The sequence below is a fragment of the Chroicocephalus ridibundus genome, chromosome 4 (genome assembly GCF_963924245.1).
Source record: "Chroicocephalus ridibundus chromosome 4, bChrRid1.1, whole genome shotgun sequence".
NCBI lineage: Eukaryota > Metazoa > Chordata > Aves > Charadriiformes > Laridae > Chroicocephalus > Chroicocephalus ridibundus.
Genome location: NC_086287.1, coordinates 2,618,035 through 2,643,806, shown reverse-complemented (window position 1 = coordinate 2,643,806; position 25,772 = coordinate 2,618,035). Strand labels below are relative to the sequence as shown.

Here is a 25,772-nt window from a genome sequence, read left to right as displayed (position 1 = left end):
ACTAAACAAAATAAATTTGGGAAGTCATGAATTTCAGTCTCCATTTGGCTGCTGACCATTTAAACTAAAAGCGAGAAGACGACAGCAATGATGAGGACCCACGTGCTCATGCGTGTCATTGCTACAAGGTACAGTGAGCCACTGCCTTCTTTCTTCTCTGCCAGAGTGTGGCTATACTGTCTGATTTTACCCTTAAACCCACTAATTATACTCAAAGCCTCATGTACACTCCTTTCCCACAGGCCACCCCCTACCTTAAATACACGGTATTCTTTGTGTCACTCCATAAGGAGCTGTATTTTTCAGATTGAGAAGCATCCCTCACATTATTTAGCTCTTCTGGCAGATCTTCAAGAGGGAACAATGGGGCAAAGAGGAGATCCAGGTCCTCAGGGAGGTTTGCTAAGAATAAATCGGGGCTAATGTGTTTGAAACCAGGAACATTTCCAATTGACAGCATAGCCCGAGTCTGCAGAAGCCAGGTTTAACATTACCAATGAGCAGTGCTGTTTTAAGATCAAATTAATGAATGCTACACGTGTGCATTCCCCAGATGAGGTTCAGCAATCAGACACAGCTTGATGCAATCAATTCTATGTGACACCTTTGGCTTAAGGTCATCAGTCAGATTTGGTAACTACAGGAGCTGGGGGTGAGCAGACAAGAAAACTGTCTTGAAGGAGAGACTTTTTTATTGGTTATACTAAAGCTGACCAGAAACTTTCATAAAACAGCTCACCAATTGGATGGAATTGTGATGTTCCTAGAACACAATTTAGCTTTGTAGAGGTTTGCAAGAACTTTTGTATTGCTAGTACAGAAAACCCACCTACTTAAAAACTAAACAAAACAAAAAAAAAACCAAAAAAAGCCCAACAAACAAAAAAAATTGCAAGCCCCAGCTGTGGATTTAAATAGAAAATGTCATCTACAATGATGGATCACCACTCACAAATATTTACTCATTAGCAAAACGAATGCCAGACCACACCACACCAACTGAAGCCCTTAGGAGCAGCAGAGGTCTCAAAATACTTTTGAGAGAGTCTTTCTATGCACCACACTTAAGAATAATTACCTTAGGAGATGCGTATTTCACCTCTTTGATAAAGAAGTGATCAGGGACAAGTAAATAGGAATTGCCCATTTCCCTGTTAGATACACAAAATTACGGGACGTGAATTTTAGCCAGGTAGAAACAGAGTGGCTCCAACACACTAATGACACAACGTTCATCTTAGAAAAGATATTTTGGAGGGCGACTAGTCCCCAGCCTGATGTCAAGCTTACTGAACAGGCCATGAAAAACTCCTGGACATGACACGCAAAACCACCGGACATAACAAGTACACAGTGAGGAGCTGTCGAATTGACAGCACCACGGATATTAGGAAAAATTTCTTCATTGAAAGGGTTGTCAAGCGTTGGAACAGGCTGCCCAGGGAAGTGGTGGAGTCGCCATCCCTGGAGGAATTTAAAAGCCGGGTAGACATGGTGCTGAGGGACATGGGTTAGTGGTGGGTTTGGCAGTGTTGGGTTGATGGTTGGACTCGATGATCTTAAATGTCCCTTCCAACCTCGACACTTCCATGATGGATGGACAAATTTCACCAGCAGTTAGGAGGGCAGCAGAGGTGGGCAGGCTTCACAGATGGTTGAAGGGGAAGCGTGGGCACCGTTTGGGGAGCAGATCCTTATGAGGCCAGCAGTGCCTAGGAACCATACCAGGAGCACTGCATAAGACCTAGTTTGCCTGAGTATCAGGAATAGAAAATTCATGTAGGAATGTAGCAAAACTGGAAAGAACATGGAGAGGTCATCACAGCGGGACAATGGTGGAGAAACCGAGGTATCATGGCTGAGGAGGCAAGAGCAAGAAGACTATGAGAGAAGGGAGGTGTTAAAGGGGCTCGTGGTCTCTAAGCATGATGCTGGTCAGTTTGTTGGTCTGCCCAAGCCCTGTGCCTGACCACCACAGCTGGTCCCATCCTCTTATTAAATTGTATTCACAATGATGAGCTTTGCACTTGTGACTACTTCTGCCAACAACTGGGTTTTAGAGCTTAGAAAGCCTTTTGGGACAGAGAAGCAGCTACATGCCAGGTATAAGCCGTGCAATTATTTCATCATAGTCAACTGGGACACCAAACTGAATGAAAACCACCTATCCACATGTCCACGCAGCGACAGCAAAACATGCACACCCCAAGAAGGATGAGAGCTCCTAGTCACTTCTACTGTACGTGATAGGCTGAGGACAGACAGAAAGCGGCTTTAAGGAAAGATGGAGCAGAACATCAGAGTCTAACCCTACACCCAAGAAGTTTTGTGAAGAAAAAGGAAAGGGATTTAATATTGAAGATATTCAGGGATATTTCGTACCTGGGTTAGGCAGGCTGAACAGTGTTTTCTTTTGGAGTCCATGGAAGTTTAGAAGTAGAGGCCAAGATATCCACATGGCCACTGTTAGGGAGCTGCAAGGGCCAGCTGGTCCCCAAGGGACATGGAGCAAGGAGCCAAAGGGGACACGAGGGCAGGCAGTGCCTCGCTCCTGGGGGAAACAGACCTGCAGGGGCTGAACACAGCAGGCAGAGCCAGGGGCTGGCAATGGGATCCATTAACAGCCCCAGCAAGCAATGAACTAGGTACAACGTCCATCCACAGTGGGCCACCAGGAGCAAAGGGAGATGGGCCAGGAATAAGGCTGGAGACAAAGTCTTGATCCAGGGTCCATCCAGGAGGCAGAAACACAACCAGACACATCTACAACGTAGCCAAGGAAGGACTGATAGCCCTAGACTGAGCTTAAGTGGGGCTGCTGGGCCGTGGGCAGGGGCATGTGGATGGAGTGGCCCAGGTGAGGGTCATCAGGGCCATTAAGTCCTATTAGTGCCCTCAAGGCCCTGTCAGCTTCTAGGTGGAGTCAGGAAGCAGCAGCAGGAAGGCTGAGTTTTGGTGATGAATTAGCAGAATAATACTAGTGAAAGGGTGAATCTCTGTAAGAGGAGCGATTCTTCTGCAGAAGCTGAGGAACTCATCCCTGGAGGGGTTCAAGGCCAGGCTGGATGGGGCTTTGAGCAGCCTGGTCTAGTGAGAGGTGTCCCCGCCCAGGGCAGGGGGGTTGTAATTAGCTGATCTTTAAGGTCCCTTCCAACTCTAATCGTTCTATGATTCTATGAACTCACTAAGACTCCACTGATAAAGGCCGTCCTATGCCATTTAGCCCCTACTTTTCCTTTCCAAATTAAAAGAACCGAACACAAACCTGACTTTCTGAATCAGCTGAAATAGCCGCTTTACCTGATTGATAGCAAATTTTCAAGAATCCACAGCTTCCCAAGTAGAGGAAATATAGTTTCCAATACATCAAGACACAAAGTACTTAAAGGGTGGCTACAAAGAGGACCAAGGCCCTCTCTTTATAAGGAGCCACATGGAGAAGACAAGGGGCAACAGGTACAGGTTGCACGAGGAGAGATTTCATCTCAATCCAAGACAGAAATTTTTTACAATAACAATTGTTCACTGGAACAACCTCCCCGGGGACGTGGTGGAGTCCCCATTGCTGGAGGATTTCAAGATGCAGTTGGAATGGGTATGAGGTGATCTCACCTAGGTTCCCTTTCCCACCAAAGGTTGGACCGGATGGTCTTCCGAGGTCCCTTCCTACCCGGGCTGCTCTGTGATGATTCTGTGAAGTGCCACCAAAATAATAAACTCTACTCCATGCGCGTGTGCATATGTATGTGTGAGGGGAATGATAGTTACATGCTAGTCCTTAATCTCCTCGTTCTCAGCGTTTATGTTGGCTGTAGGGATTGCACTGCGTCTACTAAACAGCTCAACTTATGTAGTGTATGTGCATAAATATTTAAGAGAGTAAAAAAGACTTTAAAGGGAAAACAGCCCACTTGGAGGGAACAAGGTGTCTTAGCAAAATATCATTAGATTTACTGAGCTGCTTTCCGCAGTAGCAGCCTTTCTTGGGTTTGAAGTTTTGAAAGTCCGTGTTTCCAAATTTATCACGCTCCAAGGAAGGTGGGCATGACAGGTCTGTGCATCTTTGCACATAACTTTTGGGCAACCGGATCTAGTGGGAGGTGTCCCTGCCCATGGCAGGTGGGGTAGACTAGATAGCCTTTAAACGTCCTTTCCAACCCGAACCATCCTGTGGTTCTATGATTCTACCTTTTGTATACAGAATTTTAAAAAAAATACAGAGGAAAGGGAGGAGAGAATGGCACTGAAATGCTGAATGTGAACTTTTTTTGATCCCCAAATTCTTGGGAATTTTAAAGGCAGAACTGTAGCCCAACACGATTTTCGCAACTAGGTAGTGTTTTTCAAGGAGAAAAATAAATCATTCACACTCGCTTTCATGTTGCACATTTCCGTATCCAACAGCACCATCCAAAAGAGATAGGAAAATCTGCCCTGCTTGCATTGGAAACAACAAAACCCCCACGCATTAATAATATATTTGAATTTTGCTTAAGAAAAAACCCTTTTTTTTTCTTTTGCTTAAGAAATGCCTTCTCCACAGCAAATATGGAAAAGTGAGAAAATAGGCCAATACTCACAACTTAACCGTATTCTTGTGGTCTGGTTCTACATTTCGGCTAACATACACTTTGCAAGAATACAAGGCATTCCTTTGAGAGATGAATTACGGCAGCGATTGTTGGAGCGGCTCGGGAGGCATATTAAGCCATCTACAACTGGCCTATATGGTTATATTAAGAGTATATGTCTTTGTTGAGGTTTCAATTGAAGTTCAGTAGCGATAAGCATATGAAATTTTTTTGAAGGCACATCAAGAATTTCAGGAATCCTTCACCTTTAGGAACACATACATGAAAATGGTCCATTTTCATCCTGCTCTGGTTATGTGAGATCTGCAAATAGGCGATATCTGATTTTCAGTGGCAAATGTGAGGTGGATATGCGCTGCTGCTGATTACTATGGGGATTTCATTGATACGGGGGATTTTTCTTCACTTTATTTGGACTCCCCTGTATTTTATTCATTTACAAGGATAGCTTTATACAATTAGAGGGCAACTTATTCCAGAAACTCAGCTTCCCCTCCCAGCATCCCGGTGCAAAAGAGCACGTCAGACAAGACTCTATTTGTAGAGACGCGAGTGAGCAACTGCAGGGAAAGACCAGAGATTCTCCCGAAGCAGCAGGATTTAAAAAGATCACCAAACAGAGCTTGCCAACATTTTTCTGCCTGTTCCAGCTGGCCGCTGGGTGCATGCACTCCCACGTTGCTGTTCCAACAGGGCAGCCCCGCTGGTAAGAATATGAGACTAGCTCCGCGGTGAGACACAAGTCAGCCCAGGGGTATCGATTTCTGATGGCAGCCAAAAATAGACGTTCAGAGAAAGAGTATCAGAAACTGGACGAGTATATTATGGTCCTTCCCTGTTCGATTTTTTTTCCAGTTCTGGCAAAGAAAATCACAGCTGTGGGACAGAGCTCCCTCTTTCTAGTGTTGTAGGCTGTTGGGCACAAGAAAAACAAAAAAAAAAGAACACGTCTCAGTTTTGAGGAACACTTATGGATGAGCACCTAGCTCCAGGAGGGGGTTACGGCTGATGACCTCTTCTCAGAGGTGAGCGCACCTCTTTATTCCAGCTGAAGATGCTCATACTGCTAAGGGAAGCAGGTCCAAAGTGAGGTCTTACTTCCCCTCAGGCCTCCAAAAGTTTGGTTATAGAATCATAGAACAGTTCGGGTTGGAAGGGACCTTAAAGCCCACCCAGTGCCACTCCCTGCCCTGGGCAGGGACACCTCCCACCAGCCCAGGTTGCTCCAAGTCCCGTCCAACCTGGCCTTGAACCCCTCCAGGGATGGGGCAGCCACAGCTTCTCTGGGCAACCTCTGGTTGAACCTTTGGCACACCTCGTCCAGCACCGAAACCTCATTAAAAAGGTGTCATGACACAAACCCGGTCACTGAGTCCTAATTTTTGCAGCTCAAACAGCTGAAATCCCGTGTTTGCGGAATCCAGCGCAGTTCCCTCTTCTTGGGGTGTCCGTCTTGGGTCCAGGCAGAGGGGAAAGAGATAAATACGGGGTGCGAGGGGAAGTTATCCAGGCTGTCCATTCCACCGCTGCCTTCCCAGCCCTTGGTAAGTCAGTTCACCAAATATAGATATTTATCCTCCTCTTTCCAAACAGAGAGATCAATTGCTCTCTGGAAATGCTGATTCCTCTGAGCTGAATCTGGAGGAAGCGTTGTTTCCCTTGTGCTCCGAAAATGGCTATTTTCCGCTGTTAACTACACAGAAAGTTGGTGACTTAGATCTAGATAACTAATTTTTTGGACATCTGAGGACATGAGATGTATCAGATTCTGCATCTCCTGATGTCTTCAGACTGAAATTGGAGTATTGTTGTGTTTCACCCTCACAGAAGTCATTTGGCTCGAAACAGAAATAACTGGATAAAATTCCACGTTTAGACAACCCTCTAAAAATCCCCCAAATCCATTAAAATATTTGGTCTCTAAAGATCTGAAGTGTAACGTACAGTTCACCGAGTCTTGAGCATGCATTTTATTTTACCAAAACTACGATTGCTTGTGAATTAAATACTTAAAATGATATTTGGGCTTGTGCTTACAAGAAGTAATTGCAATGCTACCCCTGGCACCGCTTCCCCCGGGCATTTAAAATTGGTTATGCTGTCTCAAAAGGGAATTTTTTAAACGTGATTTCAATTCTTCCACTACTTTGCTATCACTTCGAATGAGTTAAATCTTTGTAAAGGACTAAGCCGCTTGGCTTTTATTTCTTACCCGCCAATATCTAACATTTCTGGAGACCGGGCAAGGGGCGTCTGCGCTTCTCTTTCGCGTATTTTGCTACCGGTGTTCCTGTTGCTGGATGAGTTTCAACCTGCTTGCAGATCGGGCATTTTCAGGTACAGAAAAAAAACAACATTCTTGCATTTTACAAATCTCGAACAGAGAGATGTCGGGATGATTTCAAGGTATTTTAGCCTATATAAGAATTTATGTAGGCCCAAGGCATGTTTGTCACTGCTGAGAGATATGCCATGATCAGGTAATGGTTTCTCTAAGAAGCCTCTTCTGACCTTGAGCAAAGCACTTACCTTGTTGTTTGCTTTTTCTCGTCTCCAGAATATAACCGACTCTCATCCTTCCAATTGCTTTGAAGTCAAAAGATGTAAAGTTCAGAGCCTGTGCTATCTACTAATGTCAGTAATGCAAGGAGATGAATTTCAGAAGTAAGTAATCCAGAAGCACAGATCTCAAGTCCGTGGAACTTCTCGTGAGCCACTTGGTCTCAGATACTCCAAAGTATTTAGAAAACTAAATCCTAGAGGGAATCCCACTCTAGTTATTTATACCATAGCTAGAGGCGATTTCCCTTTTCGCTCCCGGTTTTCAGATCCTGAAGGATGCCTTTTAATGTGGTATGATAGTCACCAAAAACATTACCACAACTGGTTTATTGAAGGCAAAATGTAATCGTTCTTTGCCTACGCAGGGTAGTTATGTATATTATAAATGCCTGAACTGAATCAGAAGTTGAACGTAGCTGTTTATGTTGGCGCAGGCTTTAAAATGTTTGTGCGTGTATGTGCTTAAATGAGAGAAAGTCTCAAGTTCTACAGCTTAAGATGCTGAATTTCATGTTATTCAGGTTCTTATAGTTAACATCGTAACGGATAGCGTCCACCTAGTCTAGAGAGTTCATGTCTCAAATAAGAATTGGATTAATCTCATTAAACATCAGAGATCACAGAATCACAGAATAGTAGGGGTTGGAAAGGACGGGGAGGGACTCTGGATCAGGGAGGGGAGCCATAGGATGAGGGGGAAGGGTTTTACACTGAAAGAGGGGAGATCAAGATGAGATTTGAGGAAGAAATTCTTTGCTGTGAGGGGGGTGAGCCCCTGGCCCAGGTTGCCCAGAGAAGCTGTGGCTGCCCCATCCCTGGAGGGGTTCAAGGCCAGGTTGGACGGGGCTTGGAGCAACCTGGGCTGGTGGGAGGTGTCCCTGCCCAGGGCAGGGGGGTTGGAACTAGACGACCTTTAAGGTCCCTTCCAACACAAACCAGTCTATGATCTATGATTCTATGAGATCATCTAGTCCAACCCCTATCTAGTCTGGTGGGATCAGACCCGTCTCACCAAAATTTAAGGTGTTTCCACGTGAGCTGTTTGCCACATTGGCAGAGGTGCTGGTGTCACGCTGGTTGATGCAGTGGACACAAGTCTTCTGCAGCTCTTTTGTCATATGTGCGTGTCCCATACAGATGTCTCGGATACCATAGTGTACCTGGAATGGCAAGAGGTGCGGATGCTTCGGCACCTTAATCCTTCCTTTCAAGTCAGGAGGGATGCACTGGCCTTTGCTGATGAGGAGATGGGTGCTGAGCAGCCTGGGCTCCCTGGGCTGCAGTGGAGACAGAGTCCTCCATCTGTATGGACTGGGGTGATGGCTCAGCCATCTCCCCTACCTGAGGCACTAATCTGGGGCTGAGGCAAAACTGCCCCCTTGAATTAAGCTTTTTAGGATTATTTCTTCACCTCCCTTCCAGAACAGTTTCTGTTTTGGAAAGATGCTTCATTTTGCAGTACTTTTTGCTTGACGGCATAATTGCTAATTCGGGCTGAGAGAATCTGCTTGGTCTTAAAAACGCAGGATGGGATTCAGGTTCAGGTTAAGGCATCAGACTTAGGCATCCACATATAAGCATTTACATGTAAGTTATACAGCTATATTTCTGTCATGAGTGAGGAATAAACCAGGTGTCAAGGCTAAGTCCAGAAGGCCGCTCAGGTTCTCAGGAACAGCTGAAGAAGTTGAGATAGCTAAAGTTATCACCTCCTAGCTGGTCATCCAAATCGCCCTTTGGAGTCCATTGACTGTATCAATTAGGCATCCAAATAATTTATTCAGCTGTGGTCATAGCAGACAAGTCACGCGTAGGGTTGAGACATCCTCATGTGACCTGTCATTTGTCCAATTTTCATTCCAGAGCCCTCCAACATCCCGGCATCAAATGTGACGGCCGCCTTCAGATGTCTCCGATACCCTACAGCGTATCAAGTGACATTTATTAGTGTCTCCCACCGCATTATTAACCTGGGCGCTCTGCTACTCTCCTTTCACCGCACGAAGGCCGAGGATCCAGCAACTGTGACCACAGACCGCTCTGAAACTTTCTTGTCATAGTAAAGACTTAAAACATCTTAGACAACGCTGCGTAAAGACGGAATACGAACAGTAGGAGCTTTCGTGATGAGAATGCCATGAGATCCTAGATGTACGTTAAGGTGGTTGGACACACTTAATTTGTTAGATGTGGTCTGTGTGCTGGATTTTGGCTTTATCGCAGGAAAAGGAGGCAAGTCGATGGATATTTGCCCAAAAGAGTAGCTCTGTTTCATAATGAGAGTGAAGGAGTGTTTCACTCCGAAGCCTGTTTCGTGTTTCTTCCGCTGTTAAGAAAGGATATTGAGAAATGGGATTGTAACACATAATCTTTTGATCTAACATTGAACTTTGATTTTCTAAAGAGGATAGTAACTCTGTTGGGCATTAAAATGTGTATAAATTGGGCATTCTTCTGTTAAATCTGTGTAATTAGACCACAACCAACGGGAACACGAATTCAGCTAAATGTACCATTAGAAAACTTTCTCAACGTTTTCTCATTTCTCTGGTCACCGTAATAGACAATATACAACGGATGGTATGTTGTGTCTGCTACGTTGTTTTCCACGGCAGATTCCTCCCCCTTCAGAGAGAAATATAAGCTCTTGCTATGCTTATCTTGCAACAGATTTGAGTTGACTTTGTTACTATTTCTTATCTTGACAGTTAAACCGCTGGAATAATAATGGCCAGGGAAAACCAAAGCGTAGTGACGGAATTCATCTTTCAAGGCCTTTCCTCCCAGCCACGGACACAGACTCTTCTTTTCATAGCGTTCCTGATTTTTTATCTGTTCACGTTGGTTGGGAACATCATGATCATTACAGTGATCAGAGCTGATTGCCAGTTGCACTTACCCATGTACTTTTTCCTTGCCAACCTGTCCTTCTTAGACATCTGCTACATCTCCAGCAACGTCCCCCAGATGCTGGTGAACCTCTTGACCAAGAAGAGGACCATCTCCTTCTCTGGATGTGCCGCTCAGATGTACTTCTCTCTGGCTTTTGGCATGACAGAGTGTGTCCTGTTTGGGGTCATGGCATACGATCGGTATATGGCAATATGTCACCCCTTGCTCTACACCACTGTCATGAACAGGAAGCTTTGCACCCACATGGTGGTGGCCTCCTGGACCAGCAGCCTGCTGAGCTCCATGGTCATCAACAGCCTTACCTTGCGGCTGCCCTTCTGCGGGCCTGGCATCTTGAAACATTACTTCTGCGAAGTGCCCGCGGTGCTGGCCTTGGCCTGTGCCGACACCGCCCTCATGGAGTTGGTCATCTTCATCTTCAGCATCCTCATAGTCTTCATCCCCTTTCTTCTGATCATGACCTCCTACGCCTATATCCTTTCTGCCATCTTGAAGATTCAGTCTGCACGTGTGCAATCCAAGGCCTTCTCCACCTGCGGATCCCACCTGACGGCGGTAACCATATTCTATGGGACAGCCATCTGCACGTACATGAATCCGAAGTCAAGGCGTCCACAGGACAAGGACAAAGTGGTTGCAGTGTTTTACACCATTGTAGCCCCGATGCTGAACCCCCTCATCTACAGCCTTAGGAACAAGGACATGAAACGTGCCCTAAGAAGGGCAATTAAAAGACCCAAATCCCTGTTTATTTAAAGGCTTTTCAGGGATTGGTAGTATTGCATTTAGTTCTGTGAGTTGAAAAAATACTCAAATGTAATTATTTCTCTACCCACAATTGTCCTAGACTTATTTTACGAAGACTGAGATGAAATCATAAATGTGCTAAATTCAATAGCACCTAAACAAAAAGACCTTTCGTGCAAATAACTTTCTAAATAACATTTGGGATATTTGGCCTCAAACCCAGAGGCTAAAAAAAGACATTGGGACTTCAGCCTGCCTCATTCATTTAAAATAGAAGTGGAAAACGCCAATAGCATCAGGACAAGAAAGAAAAAAAGGCAGAAAAAAGAAAAAATAGTTAAAGAACTGTGAGAAAAATTCAGCGCTTCGTATAAAGCTTAAAATGAATTTTGCTTCTGAAGGGTTTCGTAATTCACTTCGGAGCGTACAGACACTTCCTTGTCGCAAGCGTGAGCTGCTACTGGGATTGCTGTTCAGACCCGAAGATTTCTCAACCTCAGTTATGTTGGTTAGCCCACAAAAGTTCCATCTTCTCCAATAAAGGGTGCAGTTCTTCGCAACTAACCCTTATCCCCCTGCGCTGTGAGCATTTTCTCAGCCCTGGTTCCGTCACCCGCTGCGCTTCCTCCGTGACTGATTTCTGCCCCTCTTAATTCCTGCTGCATTTCAGTCCCGCTCTGCCTCCTCGTGGGCCAAGATCCTTCAATTTTATTTTGTCTTGTGGATGTGGACAGGAGATCGTTTTGATTTCCGATTCGAGTAGGGCATTATCAGACATGAATATCAGAGAGGGGTTTTCTTTCTGTAACTCAAAGACAGATCCTTAGGTTTTAAGTAACCCAGGCAAGATGAAGAGCATTCCAGACCTCCTGAACTTACCGACCATTAAACTAACCTTCCTAAAGATGTGCTTTGTACTCACCTTCATGCAACACAGGTGGTTTTGCTCCCCACCCACCGGCTTTCTCAGACATGGATGACTCTGCACCCTCCATTCTCTGGTGTGGGTTTATTTGTTCCTCAGTGACATTATAGCCAACATCTGGATGCTGTTGGATGCCACCGTAATTCCAATTTCATATCGGAATCCCCCACTGACTACAGAAGGAGAACACCTCTCCACAGACTGATCAACCTTCCTTACGTAGACATATTTTGATGACTAAAGTTAACGGAAAAATTCAATTCAAGCCTAGAGAAACCCACAGGAAGTCCTTCCCCAATGGACTTCAAAGTCTAAATAAACCCAAGTGTGAAAAGAAAGCAAGAACAGATCCCTGTGACGTCTAAGACATGTACAGCCAAAGCAGACAGAGCACCTTTAAGGACAAAATTTTGTCTTTCTCCTTTAATTTTGTGGTCCAAACTGTTCTGCTCTAAGAAATACCCTCCAGCCTTGTCCCTTTTTCCTTCTGCCTGTCAAATAACCATCACCAGAAGCACCTGAGGAAGGTATCAGGAAAACTAGATGAAGCGTATGGGAAGTTATAACAATACACGGTGCGACACAGATGACTTTCTGGTCTCTGACGATGAGTCACCTCACATGTTTTTTTAAAAATATGTAGTTAAGCATCGAAGTCTAAGCTAGCTCCCAAGGCTCTGAGGTGGTTGGTTGGGATTTCTCTGCAGACCTGAAGATTTCTCAACCGCTGTTGCGTTGGTTAGCCAACAAAAGTTCCATCTTCTCCAAGAAAGGGTGCGGGCTCTGAGGTGGTTTGTTGGGCTGCTTGTACCATGAGCAGAGAAACTCACCCCATGCTACGGTAAGGGCCTAAGAAAGTACGGGTGAATTATCTATAAGTGAGGGAAGAAGAATCACACTCATGAAGGCAGAGACCTAGGCATAAGTTTGCTTGATGTCAAGCAGCAGTGCAAAAAGTCCCTGGCTGAAGCGGAGGTGGAAAGGCTTCAGAAGGGTATGGAGAGGACGTGCCGGTGGAGAGGGCAAGGCAAAGCCCCAGCTGGTTTGCCAGATGCAGGTCTGGAAGGGACACCTCATTGGTTCCTGAACTGCAGGGCTTTTGTCATTCACAGCCAGTGTCAGACTGAGGGAAAGCTGTCCAAATTCTACCGGCGTAATCAAGAAAGGCGTACCAAACCCAAACTGCTGCCAGGGCAATACACTGTCTGACCGATTCCCGGGTGAATGGAAGACTAAGAAGGCGATTCTCACCTTAAGATCTCTTTATTTTTATTTTTATCTTCCAGAAAAGAGAGGTAATGAAATCGATAGGCTTGAATAAAATACAAATAAGCTGTTACAGGCCTCTGCGATCTGGTGCGTGTTTTGTGTCTCTGCCTCTCTGTCTGTCCAGGAAAACTGGCTTTTAGACACCTGTTTTAACATTATTCTAAACAATTAGTTTTTAGACCTCCAGAGTTAGGCAGGATGAGTTTCAGCTTCTACAGCTGCAAGCTGCAGCCGTCCACGCCTGCAAACAGTCTCTCCCCACCCCAGCCGGCATGACTGAGGTTTAGCAACACACCTAAAAGTGACGGTCATCCCAGATAGAGAAATCCGTAATTATAATTCCGTGGTGCGCATTCTTTCCCTAATGTTTGCCCACATAAACCAAACAACCTTATTAGGCAGGATTTGCGCTGACGCCGTTTCCTCCGCAAGCGGGCAGAAAGTGGAGTCCCAGCAGAAAGTAAAGGAAGAATTTTTTGAGCGAGATTGCTGCTTCTTGTCCCTGCCTAAGCAAGATCGCAGCGGTGACTAGAAAGGTGTTTTGAGGGCGATCGGTGCATCCTGACCCTGTGGAAGATGCAATTAGTGAACAAATGTCACTCATCAGCCAGCATCCTACACACCAGAAGTGTGCTTGCACCCGTCCTGCGCAGGGGAGGACCAAACTAAGCGATGGCTTCAGCCCTGGCTCTTTACATTGCCATCAAGCAGCAACATCTGGAGGTGGCATTCGTGGGTCTGAGCTCAGAAACCCACCTCAGAGAGACAGATCTGGGCTCTCCTACGGCTCACAGCAGGGCACGTGGCCCCATGGCTCTTGCGTTCCAAGCAAGGGCAGGGAAAGGAGAAAGCTTAATTAGCGTTGGATCTTCAACGACAACCTTACTCTCATGCCGTGTAAGATGTAAAACATAAAACATATAAAACACAAACTCCTTGCTTGGGTTTTTGGGCCGATCGCCGTCCCCTGGGGGAAGGTGACATGCCAGATGTCTACCCCTGCTGCTATCTGCCACCTCTAAGGGTGGCCAAGGGAAGGGTTAGGGTCTGACATCTGGCACAGGTCCTCGCTGGGGTAGGACGTGTTGCCACTTTGGTGAACGACTCATTCTTCACAGCCCCAGCAGAGGCGTGCTATGCTGACAGATGTTGCTGCTGCTCAGCACCAGCCCAGACCAAGACCCTCCAGCACCCACCAGGAGCATTAGTTCGCCTTGAATTACGTCAGCTGAGCAAGCCCAGAATGGAGTTTCGGCCTGGTGGACTAGGTACTGGGAGAGGTCTACACCTCCTGCAGTCTCTCTTGGGATAGGGTAAGTGAGCTCTTGGATAGATGAAGCCTTTAGCAGGTAAATACAAAGACAAAGGCAAAGATATTTAGTGCAGAGTAAGCCAGAAAAGGGGAAATGTAGCCAGAGCCTGACACCGGTCTTTTCCTAGACCAGCCCAAGCTCCTACCACACCTAAAGGACTCTTTACTTTTTTAAAAATACTCTTCCCACCAGCATGGAAGATAGGGAAGATAAGGCAAAGATAAAATATCTGATTAGTGAAGGCAAACAAATGCATATGAACTGTACATGTAGAGAGAACAGGCAATTTCTTAAATCTTAAGACAAATAGGAGGCCTTGTTTAGCAGAAGGTGGAGGCAATAGTCACAGCGTGACCCACTGGAAGCCTCTCAGCAGGCCTGAACTCCAACATCAGCGAAGTCGTTAAATCTATTTCCATCACAAATTACACTTCTCCCCTTCCCAAAAGAAGGAATCCCCTGGGGGCCAGCCACCCAGGAGTCATCAGCTTAACAAGCTCTTCTGGGTGTGGTGAAGAAACCTCTAATGATCTTGTAACCTTCTTAGAAAGCTCACAGTAAACCTACCTCATTCTTCCTAACGAGCCCCTGGGGCACAACTTCACAGACACTGAGGAGAAGGAAACTTTCCTCTTTGTTAAAGGCAACGAGCACTTCTAAAGCAGTTTAGTTTCTCACAACTACACCACCCCCTGAAGTTGGTGGTTGGAGAGTTTATGGGTTGGCATACACCTTTCCAGTCCTCCACTGGGTTGGTACAGAAGTTACCACTGGAGTTTGAAGGATAACAGAGCTGTGCATCCCACCAGCAGCAGCTGAGAGAGAGCTGCCCCTGGCCAACAACTTCTGGTTGGCAAAAGTCACTCAGCACTTTCCAACAAGTGCTTGGGACATCACAAGGGGGTCCATCAACAGCCACAGCTATGGCAGATGATGAACAAGACTCGTGGTTCATCCATGGCGTCCAGGCAGAAGCAAAAGGCGATATGGCTGGAGATGAGCTATAATGTACATACATTTGCCCATCCAGGAATAAAACTATCTACAGCACAGGTCCAAGGTCCATCCAGGAGACAGATGCAGCCAGAAACACCTGTGCGGGGATGGCCTGAAGGGCCCCTAGAATGGAGGGTCCTAGTCCGTGGGAGGGGGTGAGTGTGCATGTGGCTGGGCAAGCAAAAACACCAGCTGAGGCTGATCAGGGCCATTACAACCTATTACAATCATAGAATCATCTAGGTTGGAAGGGACCTTTAAGATCATCAAGTCCAACCATTAACCTAACACTGCCAAAACCACCACTAACCCATGTCCCTCAGCACCACGCCTGCCCGGATTTTAAATCCCTCCAGGGATGGTGACTCCACCACTGCCCTGGGCAGCCTGTTCCAATGTTTGATAACCCTTTCAGTGAAGAAACTTTTCCTAATATCCACCCTAAACCTCCCCTGGTGCAACTGAAGTCCATTTCTTCTTGTCCTATCACTTGTTACTTGGGAGAAGAGACCGAGACCCACCTCGCTACAACCTATTGTTGCCATCATGGTCCTGACCCACACGAACTACCCCAGTTCATGGATGCTACCTGCGCTGGTGGTTCTCAGTTGCTTTCTGCTGCCTGAGGGGCTGAAGTCTGCGAGGTGGTGTCCTCCATAGCCTGATCTATCAGTAAAAGCATGGCTTGATCTGCAGCCATCCAAGGCTCATCCCGACACTTACCCTCCATCTCCTTCCCCTACAGAAGCCAAAACATAGTCCTATCTGCTGCTGCGTTGAAGGCTTGCATCTCCCTGAGACCTGCTGCTGCTTGAAAACAACTCACTCTGATAGGGTATTGAATAACATTAATATATTAAAAATGCTAAAAGCTGTGAAAAATGCTGTCAATCCTAGTGAATTCACTGTTGACGCAGGCCAACTTCTTGGCAAGCTTGGAGGAGTTCATAACCTCTCACTTCAGACTGGGGAAGGGGACATTAGCACCTTATTTCTTCTGGAGAACCTCTTGGGATGGAGCGCTTGCCTGAATCACCGGGGGGGTGGTGCGTGGCGTGAGCTCCTCGATGCGACCCGGAGCAAGCCCGTGTGAGCACGGGGAGAGTGGAGAAACACTGAGCCCAAGGCAGGGGTCTGCACCCTGAGGTGCTCCTGGGGGAGTCACGTGTGAGGAGAGGCTGAGCAATAGGATGGCTGATGAAATTCAGAATATCTATACGTAAAGCAATGCACAAGGGGCAACAAAAAGTGTGAACGGCAGCTCAGGGCCCCAGGTTTTGTACTCCATCACTCTTTCATATTCTGTGTTGCACTAAGCAAATGGAAAAAGTGCCTCTGGCTTTAATATGATCTAGAGAAGAAAACCTACTTTAAGGAAAGGCTCAAAAAATGAATTTGAACAGCTCGTTTATCTCTTTATAAATACAGAACACAGCTCTTTATATATACAGAAAAGTATGTTCACTTCAAGGGTATGAAGTTGTACGGTTACTATCCTGGAGGCCAGTGGTGGTCAACAAATGAGTTAGTGCAACATTTTATGATTCAGCCTAGAAATAGTCAGACATATAACATACATTTTTTCAGAATTAATAAAATTTTATATTTTATGATGGCTTTTAAAGTATTCTTCATTTAGTACTGCACATTAAAATTCACGGTCAGTGAGAACATATCAGTTCTGGGTCCCTCTGTACAAGAGGGACATTGAAGTGCTGGAGCGTGTCCAGAGGAGAGCTACCAGGCTGGTGAGGGGTCTGGAGACCAGGGCATATGAGGAGAGGCTGAGGGAGCTGGGCATGTTTAGCCTGGAGAAGAGGAGGCTGAGGGGAGACCTCATTGCCCTCTACAACCACCTGAAAGGAGGTTGGAGAGAGGTGGGGGTTGGCCTCTTCTCCCAAGTGAGTAATGACAGGACCAGAGGAAATGGTCTGAAGCTGCGGCAGGGGAGGTTTAGGTTAGATATTAGGAAGAATTACTTTACTGCAAGAGTGGTCAGGCACTGGAACAGCCTGCCCAGGGAGGGGGTTGAGTCACCATCCCTAGAGGTGTTTAAGGAACGTCTAGATGTGGCACTTCAGGGCATGCTCTAGTGGCAGAGATTGTAGGTTGTTTGGTTGAACTTGATGATCTCAAAGGTCTTTTCCAACCATGAAGATTCTATGATTCTATGATTCTAATATGCACCAAGCATTCTGGAAATGTGGTTTGCAGTCAGACTGTTTAACAAAAATGGAAAACAGAAAGAAATAGTTATGGTTAACCAAAAAAGAGTCATGGTTCTAAGTAGCTGCAAATATTTTCATGGGAATTCCAGCTACTACACCCTCAGCAAGGTCCCAGATGATACAGAACTGGGAGGAGTGGCTGGTGCACCAAATGGTTGTGCTGCCCTTCAGAGAGACCTGGAAAGGCTGGAGAAATGGGTCAAGGGGAACCTCATGGAGTTCAACAAAGGGAAATGCCAAGGAGGAACAACCCCAGGCACCAGGAAAGGCTGGAGTGTGACCGTCTGGGAAGCATCTGGTCAGAGAAGGACGTGGGTGTCCAGTGGGACACCAGGCTGACCATGAGCTGGGTGTCCAGTAGGAGACCAGGCTGACCTTGGGCCAGCCCTTTTGGCAAAGGAGGTCAAAAGCCTCCTGGGCTGCATTAGGAAAAGCATTACCAGCAGGTCGAGTCAGGGAGACCACAGCTGGGGTGCTGCGTCCAGGTCTCAGCTTCTCAATGCAGGACAAGGACATGCTGGAACAGGAGCAGGGAAGGGGATTAAGGGACTAGAACATCTCATACCAGGAGCGAGCTCAGACAGTTCAGCCTGGAGAAGGGAAGGCTCAGGGGGGATCTTCTCAGTGAGTGCAAATACCTGTTGCGGGGGGAATAAAGAGAACAGAACCAAACTCTTCTCAGTGGTGCCCAGGGAGAAGACAAATTGAAATACAGGAAACCTCATTTAAACGTAAGAAAAAGCTTTATTCCTGTAAAGGTGACCAAGCACTGGAAACCCAGAGAGGTTGTAGGGTCTCCATCCTTAAAAATATTCAGAGTTGACACATTCCTCAGCAGCCTGTCTGGTTGACCTGGCTTTGAGCAGGTGGTTGGAATATGTCATCTCCAGCAGTCTCATCAAACTCTCGCCATCCTGTGATCCTGTGTGAAGATCCAGATCGTCAGCATCTCTTGCCCATGGACTTACTTTTTACCTTGCTCTGCACAGTGGCATCACGATCATTGCATGGGAGGTAGAGTACCTGGGCGAACACTTTGTACTAGAGGCAAGACTGATGTAGCTATGTCAGCGGGCACAGTTTGAGACCAGACAAATTAATTTTTCAGCCCTAACATATGAGGCACCAAATGGTTTTGGAGGCACCAGTCTCAGAGACCTACATGAAACATTCTCCTTAGAGAGAGAAAAAAAGGAAAATAACGTAACGTGGGATTGTCTTTCAGCAGTACATTTTCCTCCTGATGAAACTGGTTAGGGCACACTTCACCTCCGTGTTCCTCAGGCTGTAAATCACGGGGTTCAGCATGGGGACTATAATGGTGTAAAAGATGGAGGCGATTTTCTTGCTTTCCAGTGAGTTGGATGAACTGGGTTGCATGTAATTAAAAGCAGCAGACACATAGAAAATGATGATGGTCGCCAGGTGGGAGGCGCAGGTGGAGCAGGCTTTGCGCCTGCCTGCAGCAGAGCCCATCCTGGCCACGGCCACCACGATGCGGGCGTAGGAGATGAAGATGAGCAGGTTGGTGGTCATCATGTTGAAACCCACAAACACAAACATTAAAGCCTCATTGAGACGTGTGTCAGTGGAGGTCACAACACACAGCGGTGGCACGTCACAGTAGAAGTTGTTGATGACCAGGGGACCGCAGAAGGACAGCCGGAGCAGGGCGCTTGTATGCACGATAGCATTCAGCAGCCCTGCAACGTAGGACACAGCAACCAGGCTCCTGCAGACACCAGGAGACATGACAACCTGATAGAGCAGGGGCTTGGAGATGGCCACGTAGCGGTCATAAGCCATGGCAGTCAGCAGGTAAACCTCAGCTGTGGCAAAAGCAGCACAGAAATAAAACTGCGTGAGGCAGCCAGCAAAAGAAATGGATTTGTTTTTTGTTGAAAGGTCCAGCAGCAGTTTGGGGCTGATGGTGGAGGAGTAGCAAGCATCTAAGAAGGACAAGTTACCGAGGAAAAAGTACATGGGGGTGTGAAGCTGGGGGCTGACGCTGATCAGAGTGATCAGGCCGAGGTTTCCGACTAGCGTCAGCAGGTACGTGCCCAGGAAGAATGCGAAGAGGACGGGCTTCAGTTGCGGGTGCTCTGTGAGTCCCGAGAAGGTGAACTGGGTCACCTCGGTACAGTTCTCATCAGCCATTCTTACATCACTGCAGGGAGAAGTGGAGAGAAGAGGGTGAAAAAAAAATCCTGACGCAATTTCCAATTCGTAAATACCAATGTAGAAAGTTGATATCATCATCGAATTTAAATGGCAAAGAAAAAAAATGTAAGAACTGCTGATTTTTTTTCTTGCAATGATGCAATGACAGTGCCATCTCTGGAAGAAACATCAGCAGTTCTTAGAAGTTTTGGTTTTTTTCTTAAATCCTTGACAGAAAGCAATTTGTCACAACCTCTTTTTTGACCCATGATTCGCTTCCAGTTTCAAGTCCCATATCTGCACAAGGATTTCTTCGGGGCACATGAAGTGTTTCATAAATATCCTGTCCGCAGTCGCAAACGCGTAACCTCGTTCACACTGACGATTTTTCCTGGATTTTAAACATCTAGTTCATTTCAAACGTCTTAGGGCTACAGTTAACACAAGGTCCCATCGCACAGAGAAAGTGTAATTCGGAATTTATCATCCTGGAGGACAGTGTGTGTTTTAGTCTAGGAACTGGTATCTTTTTATCTATCCACAGGCGAGGTGTAGTCGTTCCTTCTGGCATTGATTCCTTGGTCGTTAGAAGTAAGATCCATCTTGCTTTGGATGACCACGCATCCAATAGTTGTGGTGGACCACCACACCACAGCTATAAATGAGCTGTCTAGCCCCACAGACAACACGCGAAATTGGCTCTTCTGACCTATTATGAACTATTTTGCTTGGGATAAGACGACTCACCCTCTGAGGGCACCCCTGAGGATGACCTGTTCAGACGATGACACTTGCACTGTAGATGCTGAAAGGGAGAGGACATCAACCCCAGCTGTCTCCCTGCAGACCATCATACACGCAACATAACTCCTGAAGACTGCCACTTTCACTTTTAACATTTTGATCAAAGATTGCCAAAATATGTAGATCTTAAGGCAATTTTCCCCTTCTTTACTTCCTTTACAGTTCAGGATTTTGGTCTCTTTTGCATAGCTGATGCGAAACTGCTCAAGCAGGCATTGAAAATACAAATCCAGAACCAACTGGAGGTAAATAATATGGATTTTATTAAACATGTCTAATCGGAAACTTCTGGGATCAATCAAGTGAGAATAACCTGAGCGTTTTTACAGAATGACATATTACTTCTCTATAAAGAAGTTTTCATCGTTCAACCTTCCTCAAAGCTACCTACAATTTTATACCTTCCAAACCCCCTTTCAGTATACCAAGACATACCTTTAGCTCTCATTTTCATAGGCTTTTGAAAGGATTTTCCAATAGAGTGCCAACACGTTCCTCCAACTCGGTGTGTGATACAATCCTCATCTTTCACTCCCACTAAGGTCTTTATTGAGAAGCTCTCGATGTCATCATCAGAATGATGATGGCTAAGACTGGAGTCAGACACTTCCACAGGGTGATTCTCTCCATCTGGAAAAGCTCTCAGATATTTATAGAATCACAGAATCTTCATGGATGGAAAGGACCTTTAAGATCATCAAGTCCAACCAAACAACCTACAATCTCTGCCACTAGAGCATGCCCTGAAGTGCCACATCTAGACGTTCCTTGTACACCTCTAGGGATGGTGACTCAACCCCCTCCCTGGGCAGGCTGTCCCAGCGCCTGACCACTCTTTCAGTAAAGTAATTCCTCCTAATATCTAACCTAAACCTCCCCTGCCGCAACTTCAGACCATTTCCTCTGGTCCTGTCATTACTCACTTGGGAGAAGAGGCCAACACCCACCTCTCTCCAACCTCCTTTCAGGTAGCTGTAGAGGGCAATGAGGTCTCCCCTCAGCCTCCTCTTCTCCAAGCTAAACATGCCCAGCTCCCTCAGCCTCTCCTCATATGCCCTGGTCTCCAGACCCCTCCCCAGCCTGGTAGCTCTCCTCTGGACACGCTCCAGCACCTCAATGTCCCTCTTGCACAGAGGGGCCCAGAACTGGACACAGCACTCGAGGTGAGGCCTCACCAGTGCCAAGTACAGAGGCATGTCATTACAGAGGCGTGTAATTTAAGGTCAATTATCACTTGCTTACCTCTTGCATTTAATGAGAGGGACGACGGACAGCATGGAGCTACACTTATGAAGTTTGGGTGTCTATATTTCCGTTAAGCTTCCCAAGAAGAGAAAGATCTGCACATATGGGAAAGGAATGGATGATCTAAGGTATAACCACTGAAACAGCAATACCGATGAAGAATACTTAGTGAGAGCAGGTGGCCTTCATATATTATGTGACCCTCAAGTGAAGGTCCAGAGTAAGTAAGGACAACTTAACTGGGGGGAACGAGACAAGAGGATGGAGCAGCCATGCCAACGGGAGAAAGTTACACTCTCTTGCATTTTTGTGTTGGGGTTAAATATTGCCTGCACCATCTACAGCAGCAACGGTCATGCCTTGCTACCTACAGGTACCTACAAAGCCCCATTTCTCCATACATCCTCTGATTGAAGCTAGGTGTGATGAACCCAGGGGTGTTTGTGCCTTTGGATGAGAAGGGTGGCATACTAGGTTTGGAGTATTCAACCTCACCAGTCACTAAAACTCCTTCTTACAGGTTACCGTTGTCATCTTTATTCTCTCTTTCATTCCTGTCTCTTCTCCTGCAGCTCCTGGGGGTGATGCAGTGAAATACACTTGAGGAGCGTGTCTGCAGCCTGCCGTTTGTCCGTACATATCCTCTTTTTCGAGATCCTCATAATTCTGATAACGGCGATTGGCCCCAGATATCGGCACCTGAACAGGTATTTCCAACAATTATGATTTAAAACTTCCCTCAGTTCCTCACCCTGTTGATACCCACTCGAGTCCTCCACAGTCTTCGGACAGACTTGAAACTTCAGACTCTTATGCCTTTTGTCTGGATCCCAGCAATTCAGACAGACTTTCAGAACTGAATAATGATGGTGAGCAACTTTGTCACCCTTCATTTTGAAAATGGGCTGTGGAACGAGACAAAATGACAAACTTTGGAAAAGCTGATTTTAGCCACGTGCTAAACACAGTGTTAAACGAAGAATCCTTATTTGTTGTGTTTATTATCTACTGTGATACTCAAACTCCTTGTCAATTCATGCGTAAAAGTGTTATTCAATACGCATTGTCATTTTCCTCTTCTTTCGCGTCTTTGCTGCATTCTTTATCACTAGGTTCTTAATAAGATACTTAATTTTCCCACCTTACATCAGAGCCTCTGCAGTTTTTCACAGTTCTCCTCCATCCCAGAGAGACTACAGGCAGGTAGGATCATCAAGCAGGTGTTGACGGAAGATTTTGTCCGCGCACAAAATTATTTAATTGTTACAGAGACTCCCGAGGACAGTCAACACCTAACCACGCAGCGTGACTTTGTGTCAGAAATTCACCCCCCCCTCCTCGTTTCAAAGGTCTCCCGTGTTATTTGCAGACCCCCCCACAGCAATTATTACGCTGAAGTCAAAAACCAGGCTCCGTGTCAGTCTTTATGAAACCAATGATGTCCCATGGTCACGGGATAAGTCATCATAGGCTCTCTAGCGCCCCTGAAAAAAAGAGAGTGCGATTTCCCCAAGGGCATCGCGCAGGGATTTCTCTCTGAAGTTTATGTTTGGGGAATTTGTGAAAACATCAGAAATAATATGTGCAGAGGATAAGCGATTTTACTTCTGTACTTAATTTGGCAAGAAAAAAAAAATAAGCACAAGACAACGCACTTTTGTAGAAGGGTTTGAATCGGAAGAACTTTTTCTTCCTGCGTTTCTGGAGAATAAAGTACAGTGACTTTATCAATGGGTCAGTTTAGGGAAATCAGCGTTTATCTTTGCAGTGGCCAGTTAGGTTAAACGTACTTTTGTTTGTACTGCGTTTTTCGGTTGAAGTGGTATACAGTGAAGAAAAAGCAAATCAAAATACAGTAAGCAATTCGCTGTTATAGTCTCACTTTTCTGGTTTTGTGATCGTTAGAGGGAAATACATCACGGGGGATCCATCAGCCCAGAGAGGTGAGGCAGCTGCTGCTGCACGTCCCCAGGTCCAACCAGTAGGAGGCTGAAGATGTAAGCCCAGCAGATGCGCGCACACGGAGTACACGTACACACTACCCGCGTACACGTACGCATACAGCTCTGAGGAGTCAGTGCACGCTCCGTGGTCCCTGTGCCACGGGTCATCTGCCGAGCAGATGCGTCCCCTGGACCTCCCTGTAAGCAAGCAGCACCTGAACACTTCCCTCAGTGCCAACGGCAGCGTGGAGGAGCCAGGCAGGTACCCCAGGCACAGATGGTGTCTGCAGGTCTTGATGGCTCCCCAAGCCCACCAGTGCTGAGATTCAGAGCCATACGCCAAGCAGCGGAGGTAAAGAGGGCATGGAGACTGCTGGCAGGAGGGCATGGATGGGGGCAGCAGCCTGCATCGCCCACAGGGACCTCTACACCACTGCTGCTCACGGCCAAACCCATGCAGGCTGGGGTCTTCCTCAGCTGGGAAAGTCTCCTTTCGTAACACAACTAGTCGCTCTCACGTCTACACTCGCTGAGCTGGTCTGTCCCCTGTTCCATCCAGGCATCCACACGGGCCACATCAACATCAACCCACTGGGCACACATCAGCCCTCAGACTGGTACTCATGGCTGATTGCTGCTCTCCTACCCAACGGATCATAGAATCATAGGGTTGGAAGGGACCCCTGGAGATCATCCCCTCCAACCCCCTGCCAGAGCAGGGTCACCCAGAGCAGGTGGCACAGGAACGCCTCCAGGAGGGTTTGAATGTCTCCAGAGACGGAGACTCCCCCACCTCTCTGGGCAGCCTGTGCCAGGGCTCTGCCACCCTCACAGCAAAGAAGTTCCTCCTCATGTTGAGATAGAACTTCCTATGGCCAAGTTTGTGCCCGTTACCCCTTGTCCTGTCCCCGGGCACCACTGAGAAGAGCCTGGCCCCATCCTCCTGACACCCACCCTTTCAGTATTTACAAGCCTTGATAAGGTCCCCCCTCAGTCATCTCTTTTCCAGGCTGAAGAGACCCAAATCCCTCAGCCTTTCTTCATCAGAGAGATGTTCCCGTCCCCTCAGCATCTTGGTAGCCCTTTGCTGTCCCCTCTCCAGCAGTTCCCTGTCACTCTTGAACTGGGGAGCTCAGAACTGGACACAGCGCTCCAGCTGTGCCCTCCCCAGGGCAGAGCAGAGGGGGAGGATGACCTCCCTCCACCTGCTGGCCACACTCTTCTTGATGCCCCCCAGGATGCCATTGGCCTTCTTGGCTGCAAGGGCACATTGCTGCCTCATGGGCATCCTGTTGTCCCCCAGGACTCTTCCCACCGAGCTGCTCTCCAGCAGGTTACCCCCAACCTGTCCTGGTGCGGGGGGTTATTCCTCCCCAGGCGCAGCACCCTGCACTTGCCCCTGTTGAATTTAATAAGGTTCCTCTCCGCCCAACTCTCCAGCCTGTCCAGGTCAACAGCAAACGCTCAAAAAGCTAGTGAGGTGTAAAAGGGAAATGCCTCCCGGGCAAGATCTCATGGTCCCGGGTTTAACAACCAGAATCTTTAGATCTACAAGGAAACTAGGCACGGCTGCTCCTTCCCCATCCCCATATGACATCTGCAGTAGTTTTGGGGGCCCTGCAGAGCAGGTAACTGACCCCAGAAGCAGAACAGTGCTCCAGCCTACACCGAGTTTTCTGCGCGCGTGTTTTGAAGTGCAGACTGTCACCTTGTCTGCATTGATGCACGTCTTGCGATTTGTCAGATGGCTTTGGAATACATGGCTTGGTTTTTTTATGGTTTCCACTGTTATAGCTCAAGAATCACAGGAAACCCTGCGCGAACATCTGCTGCTCTGCTCCTAGCAGGTAAATAGCCCCTATTTGGCAGTAGAGGACTGCTGATCTTTTCACTCAGTTGATGGAAATGAAACGTGACTCTATGTAGCCTGTACTTTTTATGGAGTAGGAACTATGGACCAGGAAAGATACCTTGGGTCACCTCACATGCCATTGGAACTTGTGCTTAGGGAACTGAACCCCAACCTTACTGTAGGTCAGGGCAAAGAAATTGGAGGGAAGCTCTGCAGCATCACA

At 46.9% G+C, this 25,772-nt stretch overlaps 2 protein-coding genes across 2 annotated transcripts; one reads left to right on the top strand and one right to left on the bottom strand.

The window, feature by feature from the left end:
• The first annotated feature begins 9,881 nt into the window (after positions 1-9,881).
• On the top strand, positions 9,882-10,823 carry LOC134515072 (olfactory receptor 2G3-like). Its single transcript, XM_063333639.1, has one exon. The coding sequence runs from the start codon at positions 9,882-9,884 to the stop codon at positions 10,821-10,823; it is 942 nt and encodes a 313-aa protein (XP_063189709.1).
• A 7,943-nt stretch (positions 10,824-18,766) lies between these two features.
• Positions 18,767-19,702, bottom strand: LOC134514202 (olfactory receptor 5J3-like). The gene has a single exon (XM_063331640.1). It carries the CDS (start codon positions 19,700-19,702, stop codon positions 18,767-18,769), a length of 936 nt encoding a protein of 311 aa, XP_063187710.1.
• Between the last annotated feature and the right edge of the window lie 6,070 nt (positions 19,703-25,772).

Excerpts from the sequence above, each read along its gene's own strand:
- LOC134515072 (XM_063333639.1), top strand. The coding sequence starts at position 9,882 with ATGGCCAGGGAAAACCAAAGCGTAGTGACGGAATTCATCTTTCAAGGC.
- LOC134514202 (XM_063331640.1), bottom strand. The coding sequence starts at position 19,702 with ATGGCTGATGAGAACTGTACCGAGGTGACCCAGTTCACCTTCTCGGGA.